At 39.2% G+C, this 25,074-nt stretch overlaps 1 protein-coding gene across 2 annotated transcripts in view; it reads left to right on the forward strand.

Moving 5' to 3' along the window:
* ASPG (asparaginase) overlaps window positions 1-25,074 on the forward strand; it is a 44,601-nt gene that overhangs the window by 4,415 nt on the left and 15,112 nt on the right. For both annotated transcript variants that reach the window (XM_066188915.1, XM_066188917.1), the window contains exons 2-11: window positions 589-718; window positions 3,320-3,431; window positions 6,141-6,266; window positions 7,730-7,813; window positions 8,874-9,000; window positions 15,166-15,278; window positions 16,735-16,920; window positions 19,897-20,010; window positions 23,018-23,137; window positions 24,173-24,268. In XM_066188915.1, the coding sequence (XP_066045012.1) occupies window positions 589-718; window positions 3,320-3,431; window positions 6,141-6,266; window positions 7,730-7,813; window positions 8,874-9,000; window positions 15,166-15,278; window positions 16,735-16,920; window positions 19,897-20,010; window positions 23,018-23,137; window positions 24,173-24,268 (1,208 nt within the window). The remainder of the gene's footprint in view (window positions 1-588; window positions 719-3,319; window positions 3,432-6,140; window positions 6,267-7,729; window positions 7,814-8,873; window positions 9,001-15,165; window positions 15,279-16,734; window positions 16,921-19,896; window positions 20,011-23,017; window positions 23,138-24,172; window positions 24,269-25,074) is intronic.

Genomic DNA, 25,074 nt, shown 5'->3' on the forward strand with positions numbered 1-25,074 from the left:
GAGAGGGAGAGCAGAGTTTGAGATGCATTCACACTTTCAACTTTTTCTATTCAGAATTTAGGCACCTTTTTACCTTTTGTCAGTTCAGATGTTCAGTTGTTCAGATGTTCAGATGTACACCTGCTAGTGGAAAGTACCTTGTATGTATCACAACTTGATAGTACAGAACAATGCTGGGTGCTTTTTAAGTCTTCTACTACTATTACTAGGTAGTAATAGTAATAATAGCTATGGTAAATGTGAAAGAGAATGGTAGCTTTCTGGTACAGTTGCAAAAATTGGCTTCCTGCCCCTGCTTCTGGTAAGTATTTGCAGACAAGCTACAATGAAAAATAGGTAAAAGCACAAATGTTTGATGTGGAGGAGATTTGAAACATTATTTATCTTAAATAAATGATTTATCTATTTCAAGTCAAGAAAAGAATAACTTCATGAATATTTTTTCTGCTTTTTAAACTGGCATTAGACGGTTTAATTTGGAAGGATGGGCGAACTGCTCTGTATCTTGTCTTCTTCCCTCCTTGCCCTGCTACTCTCTTCCTTCTATCCCTGCTCCTTTATTTACTTCCTTTATTCCTTGTTTTTAAGGGCTTGCTCCTGAGGCAAATAAATTAGTGAACAGCTTGAGAAAGATGCCGATGCTGCATGATGAGGCGTACGCCCAGGAAACAAAACTGAACAACTCCCATGAATTCCCAGAGAACACACTGGTGCTCCCGTAAGTACAGCTTCCTTGGGCAGAGGAAGGGTTAGGATGTCTCTTGTTATTTTTCAGGTAATTGCATCTCTGGACATTTGACATAAAGAATCTATAATGAGATCAGCAAAAATGCTTATAATTAGTTTAAAAGAAAAGACGTCCACCATGTTTGATGTGATAGGAAATATGTGTTTGGATATATTTGCAGTGAAGTGCCTTAGAACTGCCAGAGAAATAACTTTTAAATTAGGCAACAAGTAACCATTCTGGGCAGTCTATTCCTGGATTTTTTATTTATTTTTGGTATATTAATTTGCTGCATACTTGTACGTGCAAACATACAAGTATTCGACATAAATTAAGAAAACTTTATATACAGCTCCATGTGAATTATCTTCAGCATATGTCTGAAAAAGTAGCATGTAATTAATGCATCAGTGAATAGGTCTCACGCTTTAATTCTGTAAGCCTTCTGTTTTTAAAAGCCCTAAAAGCTGATTGTTTTCCCCAAATTTATGCAACATTATGATAATAAGCAATGGGCTTATAATTAATCTGCATTGCTTCTTAACTGTTGGGCAATGATTAATAAGCTTATGGGTTTGATTTAGAGGGCAGTATGCTAATTTGAAATATTCCCTAGCTGTGATGAATGACTGTACCCCTGTAAACATGCTACCTTTGCACAAAGGATGATTTTACACAGTTGTTCAAAAATAAATGGGACCATAGCTGGTTTTCTATGAAAGTGGATATTCAGTAATCTTTAAGGAGAAAACCAGGATATTCAAAGAAAATAAAAGGCTTATTGATTTTTTTTCTACTTTGTATTGAGATCTCTCTATGAAGCTTTTAAATGTAACCACTTAAAAGGCAGATAGCAGGAAAAGGAGTAAAGGAAAAACTAATGGACACCTGGTGCAATATTATTTATATGAGTACTCAGTTTGTGTTAACCATGATGCTTACACTAAAAAAAATGGAGCTCTATTTTGACACTGTGCTTGAATAACTTTTAAGTATGTAAAGGATTAGAAACATAACAAAACTACACTAATATACCTGTATAAGTCCTAAACATACTTCTTCTGGCACATCTTTCCCTAAAAACCAGAAAAGCTTAAAACAATCATTCACATAAAAAACCCCTGAGGTTTAAAAACTAATCTTGTCTTGTTTTTCTGGCACTGCTGAATGCTGTTTCTGGAGGTTAGTTGTGGCAATTTGCCATCTTGTCTTTCGTACTAGCCAAGTGACATTTTAACTAGGTGGTTGAGAAATATTGTGAGTTCCTGAGGGGAGAAAATTTTGTAAACTTTGTATATTGGTGTGTAACATCAATATAAGAGGAATGACATGATCTCTTTTTAGAGAGAGGCATCAGAAGTTGAAGACAGGGCTGGTATCAGGATGTCATGTTTTATTTAAACAGCACATTCTCAGGAGAGCTTTTTTTTGTCACAGATTTTCAGCTGACTTCCAAAGTTGCTCTTAGCATGTGTAAATGTGATATCCAGCAAGGCAGTTTTTCACGTGAAGTCTGACTTCTTAGGTGCAGGATGTCAGTTTAAACACATTGTTTAAAAGCTGTCTCTGCTGTGTGCAAGAGTCTTACAGGCTTCATAGGGGGAATGAGTCTGCAGATTTTATTGGAAGTCTCAGAAGTCTTGAAAAAGGGAAATACTGCACCCAACTTCAAAAAGGATAGAAGGGAAGATCATGGGACCCACTGACCTGTCAGCTTCCCCTCTGTGCATGGGAAAGTCATGGAACAGATCTTTCTAGAAGCTCTGCTAAGGCACATGGAAGACAGGAAGGCAATTTCAGTTCTTACAGCTTTACCTGGACTTCTGTAAAACTTTTGATATGGTGCCCTACAACATCCTTCTCTCTAAATGGGAGAGAGATAGATTTAATGGGTGAACTGTTCAATGGATGAGGAATTGATTGGATGGTTACAGCCAGAAGGTGGTGGTCAATGGCTCAGAGTCATGATGGACATCAGTGACAAGTGGTATTTCTCAGGAGTCTATGTTGGGACCAGTGTTATTTAATATCTCCATTAATGACATGGATGGAGGGATCGAGGGCAGCCTCAGCAAACTTGTAGATGACACCAAGCTGTGGTGCTGTTGACACACCTGAAGGGTGGGATGCCATCCAGAGGGACCTAGACAAGCTCAAGAACTGGGCCCCTGTGAATCTCATGAGGTTTAACAAGACCAAGTGCTGATGCTGCACCTGGGTCAGGGCAGTTCTGGTATCCCTCCAGGCTGGGGATGAAAAGATTGAGAGCAGCCCTGCCCAGAAGGACTTGGGGGTGCTGGTGGATGAGAGGCTGGACATGACCCAGCAATGTGCACTCCCGGGCCAGAAACTACCTGTGTCTGCCTCCCAAGCTGTATTTATTATTGAATTAAATTTAAGTATTTATGCTTTAAACCACATCAAGCCATGAACTTCTAAACTCGGAATTTAATTTCCAGATTTAAGACATTTTTCACCTAGATTTGGGGGATGGGGAGGAAAAGTGTGAAAACTACTGATTTAGAGAAAAAAACAGAAGTGATGAGATGATATCAACACTAAGATTTTTTTTCCAATTCTCTTTCTTCATAGTCTCTCTAAGCAAAACAAGAGAATTTTTTACACAATCCTTGAGCTCTCACCACTGCTTGATTCTTCCAACATGACGCCAGATGACTGGGCCAAAATTGCAAAGAAACTTGAGGTATGGTGATGTGGGATAAGAGCTCATTTTTCACTTAAACAAAACCAGCAGTATGTCTAGTATACTTAGCAAGAGAAAACAATTCAGTAGCGCTATACATTTATATTTATTTCTTTAAATGTAAAGTACCTTAATTAGTGACTTGCAAAGTAAGATGTACAGTGCTTGCACAGTTTGCAGAATTTTTATTTAATTTGAAAATGTTGTAAACTCATTAAAGTTACATCGTTCTTCCAAGGATGAGCCATGCCATAATTCCATACAATAAAATAAATAGAGAAATGGCAGCTGTGATTGAATAAGGTTTGTAATATGTAGGTTGATGTGTCCTAAAACATTGACTTGAATTCACTGTCCAAAAATGTTGAATAAAATCCTTAGGTGTGGGTAACTTAGCTGAAGGTTGCTTCGCTACACATCATTTGAATGTTCAAATAGCTTGATAGTTGGCTATTGATATAGAAAATAATTTGATGTCTTTATGCCTTTCTTACTCTGGGCACACATGGACTGGACTAGCTTTGGCTTTGCAACCAGTAGAGAAAATTGCTACCATAGTTAGGTTTCCCACAGTGGAAAATGTTTAAAGCCCTAGCTATTTCTGCATATATAGATAAATTCATTATATCCTTCTCTAGAATAAAAAAATCAGCATTTCTGTGCTCCTGTCCCTTGTCTGAACTTAGCTGTGTGCTTTTAAAAAATGCAAAACTGCAAAACACTTCAAATGCTTCACACCAGGAATTCATACATAGCTGACAGAAATAAATAACTGTGGGGTAGGAAGATACTGCTCTTCCACTCTGTGATAGTGGGCTTTATAGTGTAAATTCCCTTCTTCCACTACGCTGTAGCAATGCATGTGAACAGCTCAATAATGCAGGGAATGATGCTGAAGATTCAGGTAACAGTCTGTCACCTTCAGGCTCTCTCATCCTGAAACTACCAAACTTGGGAGGTTGCTTGTCCTATCAAATGCATCTTGCTCAGGCAAAGAAGAGATGGAGATGGTGTGTACAAGGAAAATGTCTAAGATGGAGCAGAGGTGCAGCTGGGAAAAGCCCAGCGCCAAGAGAAGGCAGCAATCCATGCTGAACAGGAGAGAATTTACCTTTTTTCCTTATTGGCATATTAGTTTTTATTACAAAAGAAAGGGGTTTTTTTTCTGGTGTACAGATTCTCTGTATGCCCAGTTTGTGTAATCCAAATGAAGAGAGCTGAGAAGGGAAAAAAAGAAACCTTTTCAACTCTCCAGGTTGTGTACAGACACTGCCACTTTGTGTTCATCTTGGACACATGCTGGCCACAGCTGTAACATGCTGATGATTTTCCAGACTAAAACCTTCCAAGGTGTTTCTAGGGAATGTTTCCTTAATTGGCAACCTGATCTTTTCCATTATGAAGCTTAAACCAAACTATGTTCTTTTGCATCTAATAAGGCTGAAAGTCCTTGTAAGTGTGCTGATTTAGAGAGGACAGGTGGCTATTTCTGTGATCTTGGCCTTTCTTGAAACCTCCTTACCTTGTTGCTGCCTTGGTGAATGGCTGCTGCATGGTTTTTGCATCACACTGTAGTTTGCCCTGCAGAAAGACCTTGCAAAACTGGCAGTTGTTGTGTTGGCTCAGTTGTTGGAGATAAGCAGAAACCTCCTGAAACTTCCAGTAGGTAGCAACAGGTAGACAGATATAAGTGAAAAAAACAGCAAAAGGACAGGTAGGAATCTACAAATGACTTTGGAGGTGACCTTGTTATCAGGAGGTGCCAAGTGTGTGTACCTAGTGTAACATTAGGAGTGTAATTAAAAAGAAATCTTGTTTAAACCTCTTTTTTTCCTCCCCATGCTGGCACTTATATCTGCTTAGAGTTCTGTGTAGTCCTTTCCATATTACCAAGTTACATTATAGACATCAGTGTCTCCCCCTGCAGTGTTTGCTATGTCCATCATTCCTAAAGTAGCTGAACCAATTCCTTTTTCTTCCAAAAGTCACCAGATTACTTAATTCTAACAGGATGAGCAGTGTGATTCATGGTTTTGCATTAAAAACACTCTCACCTCCTGGGTGGGAATTGTATGTAAATTAAAATCATAAAATGCATTTTGATATTGCATGTGCCAGATAGTGTAAGGGCCTTCTCAAAAACCAGCAGGTGAGTGTCCATTAATGAACAAGAAGCTTCTCCTCCAGGTTCTGCTGTGGAAAGGATGGCTTTCCGTCAGAAGAGGGCACTCTGACACTGGTAGTTTGCCTGTCTGCCATGGATTAAACAGGCTGGTTTTTCCCCTATATTATGGTAGCCCTGGTTTGCCTAATCTGTTCCTGTAAATGGTGTAATCCCTAAAGTAAAAGCGGCAACAAGAAATCAGACTATACGACTAATTTGCATATGTTAACATTCCTGTTTAAAGCCATTGCTAAGCTTTTCTTAATTAGGAGTCTTCTGGTTTAAAAACGCTGCATTAATATGTATACACAGAAGAATTTCTGGCTGTTCCATAATCAGAATTATTGGCTCTAGTTCTTAGTGTCCGATTAACCCTTAATTGTATTTAAACTGGAAACAGGGTAAGTTTAGGAGGAGTTGTGTGTGCAGTACCCTATAAGGCATTGTGCTGTTGCCTGCATCAGTGAAAGTAATGCCCTGTGTACCTCACCTGCTGGTGCCAGAGCATTGCTTCAGCAGTATGAAAGCTGTCTCTCCACCTCCAGGAGCACTACGAGAAGTACGATGGCTTTGTGATCCTGCACGGTACTGATACTATGGCGTACACAGCTTCAGCCCTGTCCTTCATGTGTGAGAACCTGGGCAAAACTGTTGTTCTGACAGGATCTCAGGTAATGGAATTAATTTGAAGTTGAAGCAGGAATCCTCATTTTTGGTTTTTATATGCAGAGCTTGGCTGTATCGTGACTATCACTGTATAGCTTAGCAGTGCAGACCAGGCCCCCGGCCAGGGTGAATGGTCACAGTGCTGACAGAAATGAGTGAGAAATGATGGGCTCACCAGCTGAGGATCTGCCCCATAATTTTATCATTAATGATTTCACAACTCTGTACCAAATCAGACCAGTTCGTTATGGCTGGGGCCAGATGCCTCAGAGAAAGACATAAGAGCCTGTCATTGGCCATTGTGTATTAATCGGTTTATATGAAAAGCATTTTTCCAGCCTCAGGTGGCCACTGGTTGTCAGCTGTCTTCTTTTCTTTAAAAGCCCTGAAGCTTAGTATTTTTCACTTCATCAGTTGTTATCTCAACTTACGTTACTCATTGTTGCGTTCTTTATAATTTTAAAAAATAAACTTAAAGCATTAGATGCATTTTTTATCATTTCTGTTCCGCACAGCATCTAATATGGTCTGTTTCCTTTCCTCTAAAGACTACATTTATTAATTTTCATTCTCTTAGCTGGAGATCAGCCCTTTGCATATTGTCTGAGGGGGAGGGGTTGTCTTACTAGAATAGCTTGCTTGAGTGTAAAATACTGCTCTAATCACAAAGGAAAGATGAAACATCACATTGTAAAATTCCCCTTCCCAATCTCATAACTTCCCTTTCACATGTGGTCTATTTGAAGTCAAAATACAAAAGTCTAGGAAGGAGTAGGCTCCCACTTGCTGTCTTGACATGGAGCAACCTAGTCGTGATACATCTATCAAGGATTTACTTTCTTTTTGGTTTTATTGCTTGGAGATCTATCTGACATATGATCCAGCAAGGGAGCATGTGATTTTCTTTTTTAATAATTGTTGAAAGAAGTGCTATCTTTTAATAAAGAGACATTCAGAAAAGGCATGGAAATCATCACTCAGACTAAATTTCAGTTTTTAATCTTGCCGTTTTCTGTCAGTGATAACCTGCTGGCTCAGTTTTACTGTGCTGTGAGGAAAGATGGTGCAAGAGAGCTGTTGTGAAGCCCATAGTGACAGTTCTGTATGTTCTGGGGGTGTTGCTTTTTCTCTCTATCATCACTTCTCCTATGCTCAGTCACTTTTAACTATGCCTACTTGCTAGTTTTTATATTTTTCTCAAACCAGTGTTAATATTCCTAATCACATTAGAAAAATCTCTGTATTAGTTTTTAGGCACTTAAATTACAAAATTCTGTTAAGCAGAGAGAGAAGTCTTGCCATCTGCTGCAGTCTAAAATAGTTTGGGTGAAGAAGAAAAACTTTTTTTCTCATAAATCATTGTTACATAAATTATTCATGTATTTGTATTGCATAAGTTGGAGTCATTTTTTCTGCTGTGAAGGCTTTACATAAGGGTCAGGGTGTAATTCCAGTCTCTGCTCTTCAGGTGCCCATTTATGAGCTGCAGAATGACGGCCGAGACAACCTTCTGGGGGCACTGCTGATGGCTGGGCAATTCGTTATTCCTGAGGTCTGTTTGCCTGGGAAGACCATCTGAGAATCTGCATTTCTCCCTCTAGCCAGGACACAAATACTCATTAAATATCCGGTAGGCAGTAAGGAATTGCACTTAGGCAGGAAGATGAGTGGATTCCAACTGAGGTAACATTGCTTGCGTGGCAAAGCACGTGCGCCTTCTCACATTGGTCATATTCCATTTGCCCATGCACAGTCTAGAAAGAGTCTCAAGTCTGAAATGTATGCTGTAGCAGACTTGAAACTAGAGGTTCTCTTGCAAATATGTGGGATCTGAAACACTTTCAATTCAGTTTTTTAACTGCATATTACTTTGAAGTTCTACAGTCACTGCAGAACTGGTGGGAGTGTCTTCTAGCTCTGTTCCCGAAGACTAAAGTGTGGAGAGTGATACACCTAATGAACATGGAGGTACCTCCATAGTCTCAGCACCCTGCTGTTTGTGCTGTGCAGCCCAAAACTCAGAGAGAAAATGGGTCAGGTTACACCTTATTTCACTTCTGCCATGCTCCCAAAGCCAGTTCTTGTAAGACAATAGCAACAGCTGACTGGCCAAGATCTTAATAACTGATAACAGCTTTGAGGTATCTCTTTTCCTTCAAGTTGACAAACTTTAAAAGACTTGAGAAGGAACGTAATTATATATGAGGTATGGTGGTAACTCTTGGAAGTTATCCTCATTTTCACCAGGCCTTTTGTTATGTTTTGGACTCTTAATTTATACATAACTAATGAATTTATTAAAAAGCTCACACTGTTTCTTTCCTCCGTCTTTGAAGTGGACTCAGGAAAATTTGCTGTCTCCTAGAGTAAGCCTCATGAGAGGATTATGAAACTAGTTAGTTCTTAACTTGTTTTGTTCTTAAATTCTTAAACCAATGTGTGACAGATGTGCCAACACTTTTTGAAAGGGTTAGACTTGTAAACATCTACTAGCCTGTGAGTTACTTTAAAGATTTAGAAAACACTTCATAAAGGACGGACTACAGTATTTATCTACTGCATCTTTTAATTACTGGCTTATTCATAGACCTGTTTCTTTACTTGTCTTGCAGGTGTGCCTGTATTTTTATAATAAACTGTACAGGGGAAATAGGGTGACTAAGGTGGATGCTGGGAGTTTCAATGCCTTTTCCTCACCTAACCTGCCTCCACTTGCAAATGCTGAGGTTGATATTACAAGTAAGCAACATCATCTCTTAAGCCGTGTAATTTATGCTGTATGCAATAGAACTGTAGCTGAAAAAACCTGTGCTTATGTAGTTGAAATGCCGTTTTTAAAGTCAAATATCTTTGGAAGTCCTGTAGTTTGACTTCACTTCATCTGTTCTGAATCTGTTTAAATATTAGTAAGGCTGAGACTTTGTGACTCAACTGCATTTATCTATTGAATATAGATGTGAGCTAGACTGACTTTGACTAAAGATCCAGACTAACCAGAGGGAATGTTGCCCCTGTGTCAGGAAAAAGCTTGCTCTAAAGATAAAATGAGGGAGTTAGGACTGAAAGAACAAAGAGTTTCATCTCATCAATGACCGTGCTGGGCTCTGAAATCAGGGAAAAAAGTCCTTGCAGAGTACTTGCAGCTTCAACAGATTCTCTGTTGCATGTCATTGTGTAAGATGTTTTACTGGATATTTAGGACCTGTCTGAACTGCAAACACACTGACAACAGCAGACCTAAAATATGTGAAGTTTTTTTTCCCCAAAACTTACTCAGGTTCCCTTTCATTTTTCTGTGGCTGTTTCTTAAGGAGGGGAAAAACTACCTGAAGGTTTCAGTACCCATTTGCAAAGTCATTAGATGACTGTTCTTGGATAAATGACACCCTTCCTTTGGAGAGAGGAGAAGAGAGACATTTAGAATCTAGCCAAATGAGGAGCTGCCAGAAAACATACCAAAGGACAGTTTTAAAAAATATGTGAGCTGCTTTTGTATAGACTAGGTATTAAAAAGGAGTAGGATTTGGTGACAGTCTCCATTATTAGAAAAAAACCCATGGAAACAGGAGGGTGTTCCTGAATTCTTCAGCTAAGTGCCATTAGTGGCAGTAGGAGACCTAGCCCTGTGCCATATGCAACGTGCCATTCTGAATAGATTCTACTGCTAGAGAAATACATTCTGCCATCTGGAAAAATAAACTTCTCCCCTTCCACCTAATGAGTGGGAGTCACTCAACAAAGTCTCAGGATCAAAGTTTGTAGCAGCCAGATACAAACTGAGGAAGCCTGTGAGATACTGTAGTAGACTGTAAGACATCTCTCAGGTACAGAGTCTGCCACTGTTGTGCTGTGTCAAATAGGACGTTTCTGAAATCAGTGGAAGTGCTGTCAGTTGATAGTTGCAGTAAATTGGGGAGAATCTTCTGTCTTGGGTTTTTATGAACTGCATCAAACAGGGTATGAATAAATTCCGTTTACTGGCCGATCAATAATGAAATCAAGCTGCAAATTGCATGCTATTCCTCTCTTGGATTTGAATGAACTGTTTTGTGATTCCTTGTCTAGAGTAGAAAAATGAGAAAGTTATTAAGCACTTCCCTTGGCCCATATTGGGACCCATTATCTTTTCAGTAAATGCCTCATTGGGATCAGTGGGGATTTCTGATTTAAAAACTGATGGTGTGATAGGCTCTATTTTTATTTGCTTCAGTTGATTACCCAGTTAGGGTACCATCATTTATCCAAGACGACGGTGTCACTATTGAAGGATTGTCTCATTTTGAAAGAACATAGTTTATAGTAAGGGCAATCTACTGGTGCTGCTTTATTTTGTCCAAAGTAATTGTTTGAAACATTGCTTTCTCCCTTGAGTTTGCTTGTGCAGTCCTTGTATGAAGCTTTCATGGATACAAGGAACCACTTGGGTTTAAAAAAAAAAAAAAAACAAATCTAGCATCTTTTAACATTTTTTTTTTCAAATGACTTTATATAATATGTCTTAATCCGCCTGTAGACAGGGCTGACTCTGGCTGATTCAGCATTATGGATAGCAGCCCGAGCATGCCAGGAGGAGTAGGCCATGTGCAGAAACTCTTCGTCAGGTTCTTTGGTTCTAACAAAGTTGGGAATGAAAATTCCAGGGAAGCAGAAGGGGAGAGGTGGCAGGATGGAGGAAGTGGGAAGCATAGTGGGATCACAGGTTGGTGCACAGGAATGCAAAGACATGCTGGTCATGGCTCAGCAGAGCATATAAAGGCAACAGTCTACTTCAGAGCTAGAGAGGAGAGGGAGAAACTTAGTTCTCATTCCTCCCTTACCCTTCCAGCTCTCTTCTTCATTTATGATATCCATTTTTTATCCTGTTCCCTTTTTAGATAAGGCTCCCAGTGGATTTCTAATCCCTTAACTGGCTGTGTTCTCAGCCAGATCCTTAGCTGTGTTAGCAATGACTAGGAGTTGTGTTACTCAGTTCTAGATAAGCAAGTGTATCAACTTCCTTAGGCCTTTCAAGTTAGCATAAGAAGATCCTGTAAGAAATGAAAAAATTCTAGCCCACTCCTGAGCCAAGAAACCCAGTGCTGATGGGAAATACTTCTGCAGCAGAATCGGAAATCTCTGTATGAAACGGACAGTGTAGAAATAATAAAAAATATTTCTAAAATCTCAAATCTTATCAGATAAAATAGATTACCTGATTTCTCCCGTATTTTGAAAACAGGAGAGACAAGGAAGACGATTTCTCTTGAAATCTGTAAAGATTCTCAGTTTATTTTGTAATTGATTGCTTTATTCTTGATTATTCTAATGAAGCACACATGAAACTTGCTTTGTTACTGTGACTGGACTTTCTTCATCACACACGCAGGTAACTTCTGGGAGTGGTGCGCATTTATGGGACCATACAATGCGAGACAACCTGTGCAGGGGACAGAGCCCGTGTGATTGTGTGTGCAGATGTGGCATAGCAGCAGACAGTTAGGAGGCTCTTTTGGGCTCATCTACCCTCAAATCTCATTAGAGAGAAGCTTTTAGTCACTGGCCAGGTGTGCATCTTGGTTGGTTATTTATCTAGAAAGCCCAGGTCATTTATGTATGAAGGCATTTACCAGCTCTCTTCACTGGAGTGCTCTTGGTCCCCATCCCTGCTCACTTCTAAGCAGGCATCTTGGTTGTTGCAATGACACCAGTCAGTTTAAATATTCATTCCCAAAGATGTATGTTGATTGTTTTATAACAAACTGCCAAGAAAGGGGCTCTGTGCCTGTTTGCCTCCTGCAGGAGTTTGTAGCCATAGGTTGGCCTGTGCTCCCCACCCCTTGGCTGCTGCAATGAATGCCGGGGCAGTTTATATAATGGTAGGGCTCGCCTGTAGCCCTGCAGAGAAAGATGAGAAGAGAGCACTGCTGTTTGTCTGCAGCTCTGCAATCAAGAAAAGCTGTATTTCTTGTTTGATTTCATAACTGGGAATTCAGTCACCACTCCTAAGGGAGGTGTCGCTCTGAGTTGCTGCTCTCCTGTTATAAGTTGAAACCTGCACTGTGGCATAGGCTCTGTTTAACAGCAGGGGTGTTTGCTGCTTTCTGACCTGGGTAGAGTTACTTCTATTTTAAGTCAGGTTGTTTCTTTTTTGCACTAACCAAATCACCTTATTTTGTGTATGTATGTGAATAAAGCTGCATAAGATAAGGATGTAATTTTTTGGCAGCAATTTTAGAGGCTATAGTATTTGGTATGGAGCGGGAGATTGGAAATATCAGACTATGGTTTATATGATGATTTGGTTTGGAAGAGTAAACAGAAGGCCTTAATATCTTGAATGCAGTCTCCTTGAATAGAGCAATCTATCCCAAGCCATTGTAAGTATAGTATGTAAATCGCCATTACTTCTTTATTTTATGCACACTGCTTTAGAAATGTTCTTTCTACTGTGGCACACTGGTAGCTGGCTTGTGTTTGTTCCTCACTTTTGCATCCACATTCACATGATGCATTGTGCTGTATCAGCTAAACTCTTCACAAGCACAGGCCACCCAAGTCAGAGCCGGTTACTGTTTTCCGTGCTGTGCCAAAACTGAGTATCCCTAATCAACCACTCTTATCCATAAGATTAAAAAGAGTTGTGAACACCAAAAGATGCAGATTCTTGTACTTCACTTGCTTGTATATGACTTTCTTACTTAAGAGCTGTTAGTTATTCTTAGGTTCTTGGGTTTTTTAACTTAATAAAAAAAGAAATTGCTGTGTGGTATGACACAGCAAGACAGCTGGTTTATTCAGTACATTGAAGATACTTGAACTTACCTATGTGGCATAAATACTGTTTCCTTTTGGGGATGTAAACTTTGAGATGAAGCATGGAAAGGGCGTGTTCAAATTTCTTTTTTCCCCCTGCGTGGTGTCCTGCCTCACTTACAACAGTTCTGAGTAAATCTGAGATGAAGTCAGTCTTCTATGTATATCTGTTTGTCTTTGGCTCTTGAATCACATTTGCCTTTTGTTCTGCCTTTTAGACTTGTTTGGCAGATGGAAAACTGACATCTGTGGAGTCTGCAGCACCAAACACGTTATGTAGGCTGACGAGGTTCATGACCAAGCGAATGTTAACTCAGGGGCAGGGCAATCTTTATCTCCTTTCTAATATAATTTGAAATTACATCACTATACTATGTCTGCATGCATTAAATTTATCTTGGAGATGTTATTTGGTAGAGCGTACTCCAAGAGTACAGGTATAAGCCTGGTGTAGGTCTGACTTCTGAACCTGTCCTCTGATCTCTTTCCTTGGTCTTCTGCTTTTGGCAGTGTCTTAGTGCTCTGTGCCAAGGCAGGTTTCCTCAGTTCATTCTTCAAGTTGGTTAACAGGCATCAGGGATGCTCACAGTTGCCAAATGTAGTAGAATGCATTTGTGAAGTTTTGGCAGGGACTTCTACCTTATGGAGTATAAAAGAAAAGCAAGCTGTGATACAGTTTTATTGCCATCCCTTCTTATAGAGGAGGCTGCTTTTAAAGAGTTAACGTATTTTTTTAGAAGCCTTAGAGGAATGGAATTATTGGAATTACTCCTAAACAGTGCTGCTTCTTAAAGCATGGTGCTCATGTTGAATGTGGTTAGCCAGGCCCATTAACCTCATGCAGAACAAATGCACAGGCTCTGCACTTCCCTGGGTCCCTCCTGCACATCTCTATATTGCTCTGGAAAGCTCTTGGAGGCCTCCAAGAACCACTTGGAGAACTACTAAGTCCAGTCAGGTGGTTCAGAATCATGCTGGACAGCTTATCAGAAAGAAAGAAGCTGCAGAAATGGTCTATATTTGTATTCTCCCACTCCCAGGGCAGTAGAAATCCACGTGCTGAGGTGTGACTGGATGGACAAAAAAATGCCAAGCCAACTGCTTGTGACCTGGTTAATGGTGTGTGGCAGTGTTAAGAAAGAAAAGAGGCTCTAGTTGCTGACAGGGAGGGAAAGTTCATAGAGTCTTATAGGAGAATGCTATTTTCTGTCCTGACTTAATGAATTGTGTAGTTTTTAGTATCTCTGGCAATGTGACAGTACAGCAGGCTTCAATGGAAGCTTTTAATTTTTTTTTTTTTTTTTGCAAGTGGCTGTCTGCTGATTGCAAGAAATTGCAACAGTAATTAGTGTGAGTAACTCTCTGCATGGCTGAGAGCAAGTCGGCATTAAGCACACAGATCTTTTATCTGTCTTGCTGCTTGGGAGTTTCTCCAAAATCTCAAAAGCTTAACTCGTGAAGGGGAAGCAGGCAGCTTTACAGCATGGTCTATTTTCATGGAGGCACAATGCTCTGAGCTGTTGGCTGCTGTTTGGTAAACCTCTTCCACTGCTTTGTAGGAGCCATCAGCGTTACCAATGCTGCACTCCTACACTGAAGTAGTAAAATTTTGAAATCAATAATGCATGACTTGGCTTCTAATAATGCAACACAAACAAACAATTAGTTAAACAGCTGGCTTCTGGCTCTAAATGTGCAATTGGAGCTAATTGAATCCTTGCTATTTTATTTAATCGTTAATAACTACCTAATAAACTCTGGAGGTGATTAGCAGCAACAGTAACTTCATTTGTCGTCTCTTACGTCTGAGAAGATCAAGGTCTGTTTTCCAAACATGAATCCAGGCTTGTATCAGGCCAACTACATAACAGTGAAGTTCAGGTCAGTGTATGACAAGTAGATATCTCACCTATGCCAGACCTGTCTTAAACGGGCCTTCATTTCCTCTTTAAAAAGTGCATTGTCTTTCATGAATTCCCTGCCTGAGAACAATTTAAAAACCGAGTTGTAAGCATGAAGTACTACTATTCCGTAGTACTATGAAGTACTACTATTAAGTGTATCTAATAGCATGTCTTAATATTCGATTAAAAAGACCATTTCTCTTATTAGTAAACTGGGAAACGGTTTGGAGAGCCAACACCAAAAAGAAATTTCGAGTTCACACCAACATGAACAGGAATGTTGGACTTCTGCGGATCTTCCCAGGAATCACCGCTGCTGCTGTAAGTGTCACTTCATTTTGGAAATGGGTGAAGTGATGCCCAAATACTTGTAGGGATGCTGCATTGTTTGGAGCAGTGGTTGGGGTTTGGAGAGAAGGGAAAGGATCTGTCTTCTTCTGATAAGCATTTTTTTGAAATATCAGGGCATTCAAAGACTATTTTCATATGCCATAAATGATTGATAAAAGCTTTTCAGATATCTTTTGTATAAACTGCCTGGGCTCTAGGACTTACAATTAATTTTATATCAGGACACATAAATAGGTCAAGTGTGGTTTTCTGGACCAGGTGCAAGCTGCAGTAACTAGGGAGATATTCTCCTGCTGCATATTGAGGCATATTAATAGATATCTTGTCAAAGAATAGACAATATGGTGGGTGAGTGTGATTATTCCTACAACTCATGCTTCTTTTTTAAGGTTCATTTTGTCTCACACTGATAAATAACATGACCCTCAGCATTCATACAAAGCTGAAAATCAAAAGTGGAATTTAGCTGCTGAAAATGAGAAGTGGGAGGCTTTTTGCCCTTAGAAATTATTTTACAGACTGTGATTTTAGGTAAATTAGTCTTTAAATTTTTGTCAAATATTAGTTCCATTAAATTGACAGGTCTTTTGTGGCTCTTGCCTTCTTAAATTGAATCCAGTAGTTTAAGCAACACTCCCCAATTATATCACTATTCTTTTAAGGTGAATATGAACAGATGGAAAGACAGAGGGGTGGTATATTTGCAATAAAACTCCAACTGCATAGTTAGCCTCATGGGGGTTTACAGTATTGCATTTAGCATATGTGATTCAGCAAGGAAACGTCTAGGTTGTTGAAAATACATCTTTCTAGGAAGAGAACTTTGCTAGGCATTGTCTTTCATTGAGGCACAATATCTACTTCAATATCAACTAGCCCAGAATACATAGTGCCTCTGAGTTAAATCAGTTTGGTTTGGGGTTACAAAACTTCATGCTTTTGTTAGAATGTTCTTTCCTGAAAGGTGAAACACTCTGTCTCTTGGGCAGAGATTGGTTAACAAAACTCTTTGCTAAAGCAAAAAAATCTGGCCAGGGGTGTGGAGTTCTAATCTCAGTTTATAATTCAACCTTTATTTCATAAGTGTAAATGTACCTTTTTGCTGCACCAACAGTGCTGTAACAGTACGGCCTGTTAATGGCACTTCAACACTAGCATCCTTTTTCACATCAGCTAATGACTGTACAAAACAAGTTTATTTTAAAACCTAACCCTCTAGAAATTTTAAGGAAGCCAGAGAGGGAAAGTCTCATTTTCTTAAAGCTTATTCTGCAGTCTCAGTTACTGCAAAAGGGGAAACACAGAAGAGTGTAAGAACACTATAGCAGGAATAGACCACTTTCAAAAATTCTGAGCCATATGTGAAAATTTTAAGGATGACCTAACCATACCTTTTGTGTCTGTTCCCTGTCTTGTTTTTAACCAGGTAAAAGCGTTTCTTCAGCCTCCAATTGAAGGTATAGTACTTGAAACTTATGGAAGTGGCAATGCCCCAGACAACAGAGAAGATTTGCTGGAAGAACTGAGGAAAGCAGCTAAACGCCAAGTGGTGATTCTGAACTGCACCCAGTGCTTACGTGGATCTGTTAAAACAGTCTATGCAACAGGGCAGGTGAGGGGTGTGCAACCACTTCATTCCCCACTGCTGTGTAAAAGAAACATCCCACTGATACAACTTGCTTTAAACTCCCAGTAGTCCCAGTGTATAAAACCAGGTTTATTACCTGTAAAGTTGTTGCTCATTAAGTAACTACATCTGAAAAATCTTAAGCTGGAAGCATTTAAACACGTATCTACAAACAAGATCCTGTTGCTTCTGATCTGAATGGTCAAAACAGGCAGCTCAAATCCCAAATTAATGATTGCTCACTCCTGTCATGTGCAGCACTCCAGGATACTTTGCATTAGATCCATAGTATGTCTCTCAGAGGGATTCCATTGAGCTAAAAACTAGCTTAGGGGTCAGATGATCAAATAAAGTAGTATTTGATAGGATAACAGTTGCTTAGCTACAATGTAGGAGCATGAGGAAAGCCTGTAGATGCAAGCAATATTCCAAATCCCAGTTCTTTATTTGACTGGAAAGACAGCTGAATTCAGGGTGAGACTGGAGAACAATATCTAAGGAATTGTCTGTATTGAAGAATGGAAATCAGTTTAGTTTAACCCATGAGGGTTGGCTTAAAGCAGATTTTGTGTACATACTGTTAATATTCAGGGCATTTTGTAGTGTGTTTCTCAGTTGTGTACCAAAACATGACATCACTGGGACTAATAAGAGCACAAAGCCATATAAGAATATGTATTAGTGCTGCATGTGTTAGTGTGAGGGAAGCTGGTTTAACTGGCCTTTAGAAAAGGACCAGACATTAAATAGCCAAGAAGCACTACCAGAGGGTGACTCATCCCTCTGCTTTGGACACCTGGTTTTGTTGGGAGCAACCACGCGTCTGGCAGAGCCAGACACTTCTTTGACTGTATGGCAAACCTAAATACCCTGGTCTGGTGCTGAAAAGCTCTTTTAGCTTTGGTTTTGACACAGCTTCAAGTAATATTTGCACAAAGTCTGTTTTGAGAGGAAAGAAAAGGAGATTGTAAGATTTTCTTTATACCTCCTTAGTATCCAAACTTGGTGTTTTCTGACATGGGCAATTATTTGGATGTAGGTAAAACTTTTTGCATAAATTAATGGAGATGTTTTAAGAACTAGTGGCTTTTGCAAAGATCCCATGCTTTGTAGCAAATACTGTAGGAGTATAGAGATTATATAGAACAGCTCACTCGGAAGGGTTAAGCCAATAAAAACAGTTAAAAAGCCAATAAGCAGTTAAGCCAATAAAAGACACCAAATTTATATTTGAAAAACAACATGAAAATGAACCCTAGGTTTTATGTGATCTTCTGCTTGAAATGAACCGCTAAAATCTACAGAAAGAAGAACAAAACCCTTTTCCTATGCTCTGGTTAAAAGATTCTCCAAGTAGACACCTAAAATGGCTTTTTGCACTCTCATCCAGACTGTTGATATGTTGAATTGAAAGATTCTGCTCAGGTCTTACTGAACCACTATAAGGCTGTGTGGAAATGTGTTCCCTTCTGGCTTCCATTTTTTATATGGAGTTTGTACTGTGTTGCTTCAGCATCAGTTAGGGGCTGCCCTGTTTTCTTGGCATCTTTTGAGGAGAACAGTGACCTACAAAATTACTTCATGCTTATTCTTTCACTGCATTCTCCTTTTCATGAGGAACTGCTCAGTGGAGGAACTATCATGAGTGAATGCTGTAAAGTTGATGTAATTTTAATTTTACTTTTATTTTTCTTTAAATGAAATATTTCAAAGATCTTTGCACATGGCTGGGCCAGTTTTTACTTATTCAAGCTAGTCAGGTAGGTCAGCTGAGTCCCTGGCTTCCCTTGAAGAGTTTGTTTTAATTAACTGAATGTCTGACCTCTGATCCATCTACACAGTAGAAACTTATAATTGAGGGGACTTTAGGTATAGGAAGGAAGCTGGGAAATCCCTTCCTCCTCCTCTTTGACAAACCCACTGAAAGAGGTGTAAGTGTTCTTTGGTTAGCTCTGCAGTACAGAAAGTATTTCTCCCCTTCTCTGTATATGGTTTCCCGTGGGACTTTAAAAACTGTTACTCTGGGTCTCCCAGAGGTGGTTCATGAGCTAATTAAGGCTCTGTATCTTGCTGAAAATATTAGTTAAGCCAGAACAAGTTTTGAAGCTGAAGCTTATATACAAGATATTTAAAAGTTAAATGCAGTGCAAAGAATCTAGTTCAAGATGCTTTACTGTGAGGCATCACATTATGGCAAAGAAGGTGATCTGTGATTTGCCCAGGTACAGTTTAATGACAAGAGATCTGAAATCTCCTTTGTGTTTGCTGTCTTGTACACTTACAAGACTTGCTGATCATGGCAAAGATCCTTCTTCTTTTTGCTTTTGTTCAGACTTTTTTTTTTAACTACCAAAAAGATAAGTTTAAAAGGTTGTCTTTTTCAGTTGTTCTTGTCAGAACTGTGTAAATTACATATTTTAGTTGTATCTTCTAAATCATACACTGCTAGTGCAGCCTGCAAGGATCTGAAAGCACTCCTGCTGTGAGCATGCTGTAGTGCTGGAATTCATCCAAAGCAATGCCCCATAAAAGAATGGTAAATATGTCTGTGTGAGAACAGCCTACTTGGCAGTGTTCAAAATGCCACTGGGTTAAAACAGAGTAACTGCAGCTTTTCAATAAAGGGAATCTGACAACTCTGCAGATAGCTGATACGGACCTGTAACCTTTCCCTTTTAGCATAGTAAGCGACCGTGGCAAGCATTTGGTGGAATTCTTCAGTGGTATTGCAGGAAAAGGAATTTAAAGTAAAAGTCATTTTTATTCAGATTGCTCTAATATTTGCTTGGTATTTGATAACTAAAAGTACAAAAATTATAGTGGCAGTAGGAGGAGCAAGAGAGTGGAGGCTTGGCTGCACACTGCACTCTACGTAGCTACTCATCTTCCAAACACCTTTTCTGTATGTGCAGGTATTTCTGAATGCTATGTTAATTAGAATCATTATTCCTTTTTATTCAGACTCTCGCTGATGCTGGAGTAATTCCTGGAGGTGATATGACACCAGAGGCAGCCCTAACTAAACTGTCATACACACTCAGCAAGAGAAACCTTAGCTGGGAGGAGAAGAGGAAGGTAAATATTTCAGTGTGACCTTGAAAGACTTTAAATTTTGCATCTACTGTGTTAACTTCTGCTTAGCTTCATGCCTTGAGCTTCTCTCTTGCATTTAAAAGTAGCTGGTTCCAGAACCATAATGTGAACAGCCTGTGGGTTTTTTTCTTACAAAAAATACTATTAAGCAAACAAATGTATGAAGATAGGGAGAGAAAAGAATTCTCTGCCTAAGTCAGGTGAAGATCGTGACTGAGCCATAAAAATGCCATCTTTAAATGGTAGTAGTCTAGCTTGGACACTTCTGTACTGAAAACTCTATGTGGAAATTATTATGGGAGACAGAGTCCCAACCCTGCTGAAGTCAGCAAAGATCTTGTCACTGATCTTAGTGTGGTGAAGATTTCATCCCAGACTCATTCACACAAAGCTTATTCTGAAAATAAATATTGCCTACAGCCTCTTCCTTTACAGCATTACTCATAACAGTATTAGATTTTATTTCTCTAAGAGGAGATAAACTTTATAATACGTAAAAAGTAGAGCATTATTCTAGAACCAGTTGTTACTCTTTTTAAAATCAGAGTCCCTTTAACAATGTTCTTACTATTCATTGGTTGCTTAATCAAGGCTTTTTTTTTTTACCTGCAGGTTACATAGCTGTTGATCATGTTCCTTTTATACAAGGAACATATAGCTATGAATTAGATAAGGGAACAGCAGTCTGCAGGAATACATGAATTTCTGTGCTTGTATGTAGTGCAATCTTAATCCTGACACTTTGGGAGATGACATCATGATGAGTCACTCTCCATACTTAACACTGTAGGCCCACGTGTATCTCATGATGGTGCTTTGTTTTTATTAAAACCATAACAAACCTGATCATTATTTCATGCTCCACATCTTCCAACCAGTAGCAGCTCTTGAGACAAATGTATTTGGATGTATGTGATGCTAAGTGTAGTGGCTGGAAGTACCACTTACTGTGCTTAGACACAATTTCTAAGCTTGCAGTTGTTTGCTGAGGCTGAGAAATGGGAGGAGGAGGAGCTATGTGTGTCTTTGTTGAGGATGCCCAGAACATGCTCTGTGCAAGGATATGCCTGGCAAGTGGCACAGTGCTGTGAGGAGCAGGGGCATTGGATGTGTTTGTGCATTTGCACTTCAGAAACTCCAGTTCTCCACTGATACCCCTTTGGCATACTCACTGACCCTGGATCATACATGCACCAGCTTGTGTTTTTATTAATGCAGACTTTAATTGTCTTGCACAGAGGATTATCTGACCTGGGACAGGAGAAACCTTCCCAGCTGGCATCTTGCCTGGGTGTGTGAGTTAAAACTTAATTTGAGATCCAGTTTGCTGAGGTGAGATAGTTGACTTACTCAGGTGAGGATTTGATGATAAGCTGTTTTAGGTACCATATCACAAGATAATTCTGCATTTTCATGTGCTGCCCTTTGGATTGTGCTACACAGTTTTTGTGTGGTGGTGTGCTGGATCTCCTTTATATGATTTGAAAAACAAAATAACTTTTGCAATTTCTTTGAGTTATGCAGGATTGGTTTCCTCATTTGACTCATTGTACAGACCCACAAACAATTGTGCTGGCACAGCTAAGGGAACAGCATGCTGCATTGCCTGGGCAGGAATGAGTTATAGAGACCAGGAGAAGAAGAAAGCCTGGAAATATGTTGTCTGTGGCAATATCTTCAGCTAAACATATCACCAAACAATAGTCTCCCAAGAGACAGAAGCTCTCCTGAAGCTGGCGTGGTTATTTTAGGATTCTTTTTCAACATGAAGAGCGAGGAATGTGCCCCCAGACACATATAAATGTCAGAAGAGCTGGTAGGACTGAATAAGGCACACAGGGTTTTGCCCTGGGTGCATTTAGCACAGGTGCCAATTGCTAAGGTTACCTGTGTAAAGCAATGATCTCAACCTGTCAGATTCTAAAAGTGTGCCAAAGAAGTTGGTATCCTCTGAGTTACATGTATATGGGACTCTTCCAGCAGACAACTATGGTGTTGTCAGCTCTTGGAGGTTTTTTTTTAATAAAGGGCATGCCTAGACATAAGTAAACCTGGGGCATTCCTCCTGCCAACATCACATCTGTTTCTTGCAAACTTTCACAATCCTGCTTTTTAAAATTCTAATTGAAATAACTGTGTGCTTTATAGCTGCATCAGCAACCTTTCCTGAAAGAGTGCCAGTGTGTAAAATTGTCAGAATTGAGGAAACTAGTTTCTTTTTCTTGATGACTGGCTTCTATCTGTATTCTCCAAGTTTCCCAGAATCTGTCGTTTAGAGTATTTTCATTTCTTTATTGCCCTATTCAAGTACTTTTTACACATGAATTGGCTGACCTTTTTACATTTTGATTTGGGTTTTTTTTCCCCAGTTATATTCGAGGCACAGATCCTGCAAACAGGCTTGTTTGGATACTGAATGACTGGTACTTCTCTAGATTTTCTGCATTCAAAGCTGGATCTGTGTCCAAATTTTAACAAAATCAGGGCTAATGGAGCTGTTTGAAAACCCATGGAAATGCACAACTGTCTACAGGCAGCACTGGGCTTTGTTTTGAGGTCTATGTACACAGTCTGTGTAGGAGTCCTGAGGTTTGTGAATGCTGGCAAGAGGCAGCATTTCAGAATATTCTGGTCTTAAGCCTCACTCTGCTCATTACTCATTATCTTTGTGTTTTTAAGTAGGCTGCAGCTTACCCCACTAGGGAACTTTTGTCCGCATATTCTAAAATTTGGGGTGTTTTGTTATGTGCTTATTTTGGTTTTCTTTTCTTTGGAAGAAAGTTTTGTTTGCCTGTCTCTCTCCCTCCTTTGTCTTTTTAAACGTGCAGTCTGCATGGGACAGTAACTATTTCTTTAATCTTTTGTCTGCATTCAATTAGTTTCCATAATTCCTCCAAACAATTTTCTAACTTGATTCTAAGTTTTTTTTATTAAGACTACCACAACATTTTCCCTCTGCTAACAAAGGGTCTGATTGCTTGCTTTTCAGATGCTGAGTGAGAATCTAAGAGGAGAAATGACTGTTGTACCCACAGGAGCCAAGATCTCTTTGAGAGATAGCAAGTTTATTCAAGTGATTGCCAAATCTCTAAGTATCAGCAGCAAGGAGGTATATACTTCAATATTTAAAATTAGTATCATGTAAAGCTGTAAACTGAGTTAAATGAGCCTAGATTAAGGATGAACAGCAAAGCTGAAGGAAAATTGGAATATGGAGTTAGGGATAAAGGACACAATGACAATTCTATAACTAAAATGTTTTTAATTAAAAACATTAACTTTTTTTCCCCCTCTTTGTAGCCCCATCTTGGGTTTATTTTCTTGGCTGGCCTATTGCAATAACAAGCCTCAGACAGATGCTGTAATTCCGGGTATCAATGATATGAAGAAGTGCTTTTTATTTTTGTGGTCAAATGTATTGACAGTTTGGAGCAATCCCAATAATAACGGGTAAAACAGCTTAATTGTACATGCAGTCATAGAAGGCTGATACTAAGGAAGCATTACACAAGTGTAATTTGTGGTGTTTGGCCCCTCCCAATTAGAAAATATAATATAAATATAAATTAGATAATACAGTACTGGTTGTACAAATACTCACTTTTCTCTTGGCTAGGATTCAGAGAAGATGGGAATTTTATTAAATAATGAATACTGACTGTACTCTTTAGTTATAAGCATAAAAAATGGGAAAATATTCAGGGGGCCTAGGAGGCTTGTCAGTGTAGTTTTGAAAGTACAGGTTACACAAATATCTGAGGAATAACTTCAATAAAATTGATTCAGTCTGGAGGATATAGTCTTTTCCAGCTCCCACCAGCACTGTTTCTCTTACTCTACTGATGTGTAGCTATAGCAGTACAGAGATGGCAATTAGCATGTGCACCTTAAATGGTTTATAAAGATATCAGGTACTTGTAGTATTGCCAGGGTGCAATATAAATCTTATGGATGCGAGACTGACAAAATGTAAAATAAACATGAAACTTCTTTCCTTCCAAGAACTAAATCCCACCATTTCTAAATATCCAAATGACTAATTGGATACTTTACATGAAAGTAAGGGCAGTGTTTTTACGACTTGGGTGTCAGTCGCATTAGAGGCAAGGCCGATATTAAATGTTTAATTTTATTTCTTTCTCAGGAGTTAGAAGCCGTACGAGATGCATTAATTCCACCTTTGGCTTGTGCTGCAGCTAAACTGGGTGACATAGATGCACTAAGAGCCATAGCAGAAATGGTAATGTAAAATGACCAGTGTGTAGAGAATGTTAATTTTTAAATAGAACTGCAATTGATGATAGGAAGCCATCCTCATGGAAAGTGACAACCTAAGTTTTAGAGTCAAGGTGCTATGACAGTTACATGTGGTTTCTAGACTTCTTGGTCTTTGCCTTTTAGAACTGGTATGTTTTTTTCCCTCTGGTTTTCAGCTGTTTACGTTTTCTTTTGAACTGCGAAAATACAGGTAGATTAAAATGCAAGTTCTTATCTGCAAACTTTGGAACATTTTAAAATATTTGTGTTGCTTTCTTTTCTCTTAACTTTCTTTATGCATATTCATAGTATCCACCTTTTGGATGTAAATCTATCAGGAATAAAAAAAAAAGAACTTGAAAATTACATTTAAGCAAAACACAGTGCAGTGCTAATTCAGGATTTCTGGCTCTCCCCAAAGCTCTGACTTGGTATACCCAAAGAAGAAATAGGCATTTCCCTGTCATCTCTCTTCTTTTTTCCCCCCTCTTTGCCTTGGTTTACCCTACTATTGAGATTTTGATAATGGGCCTCAAGAAATGATAAATATATCTTGAAAGTAAGAATTAACTAAGACAAGAACAATTAGCAGGCTACAGGCACAAAGCTGCTGTATGGTGTGCTGTAATAAAGAACATATCTCACCAGGAAACATGCAAGAGATGGAATAAATATCTTTATTGGCACTAAAACAATGCTGCAAGATAAACTTCGACAGGCTTAACAATTTGGTGGCAGAACTAAAAGGCGATGTATACATCCTACTGTGTGACGTTTGCAACAGCTTAA

Source organism: Chamaea fasciata, unplaced genomic scaffold (genome assembly GCF_029207755.1).
Source record: "Chamaea fasciata isolate MVZ Bird 193981 ecotype frontalis unplaced genomic scaffold, bChaFas1.0.hap1 SCAF_7, whole genome shotgun sequence".
NCBI classification, from domain to species: Eukaryota; Metazoa; Chordata; class Aves; order Passeriformes; family Sylviidae; genus Chamaea; species Chamaea fasciata.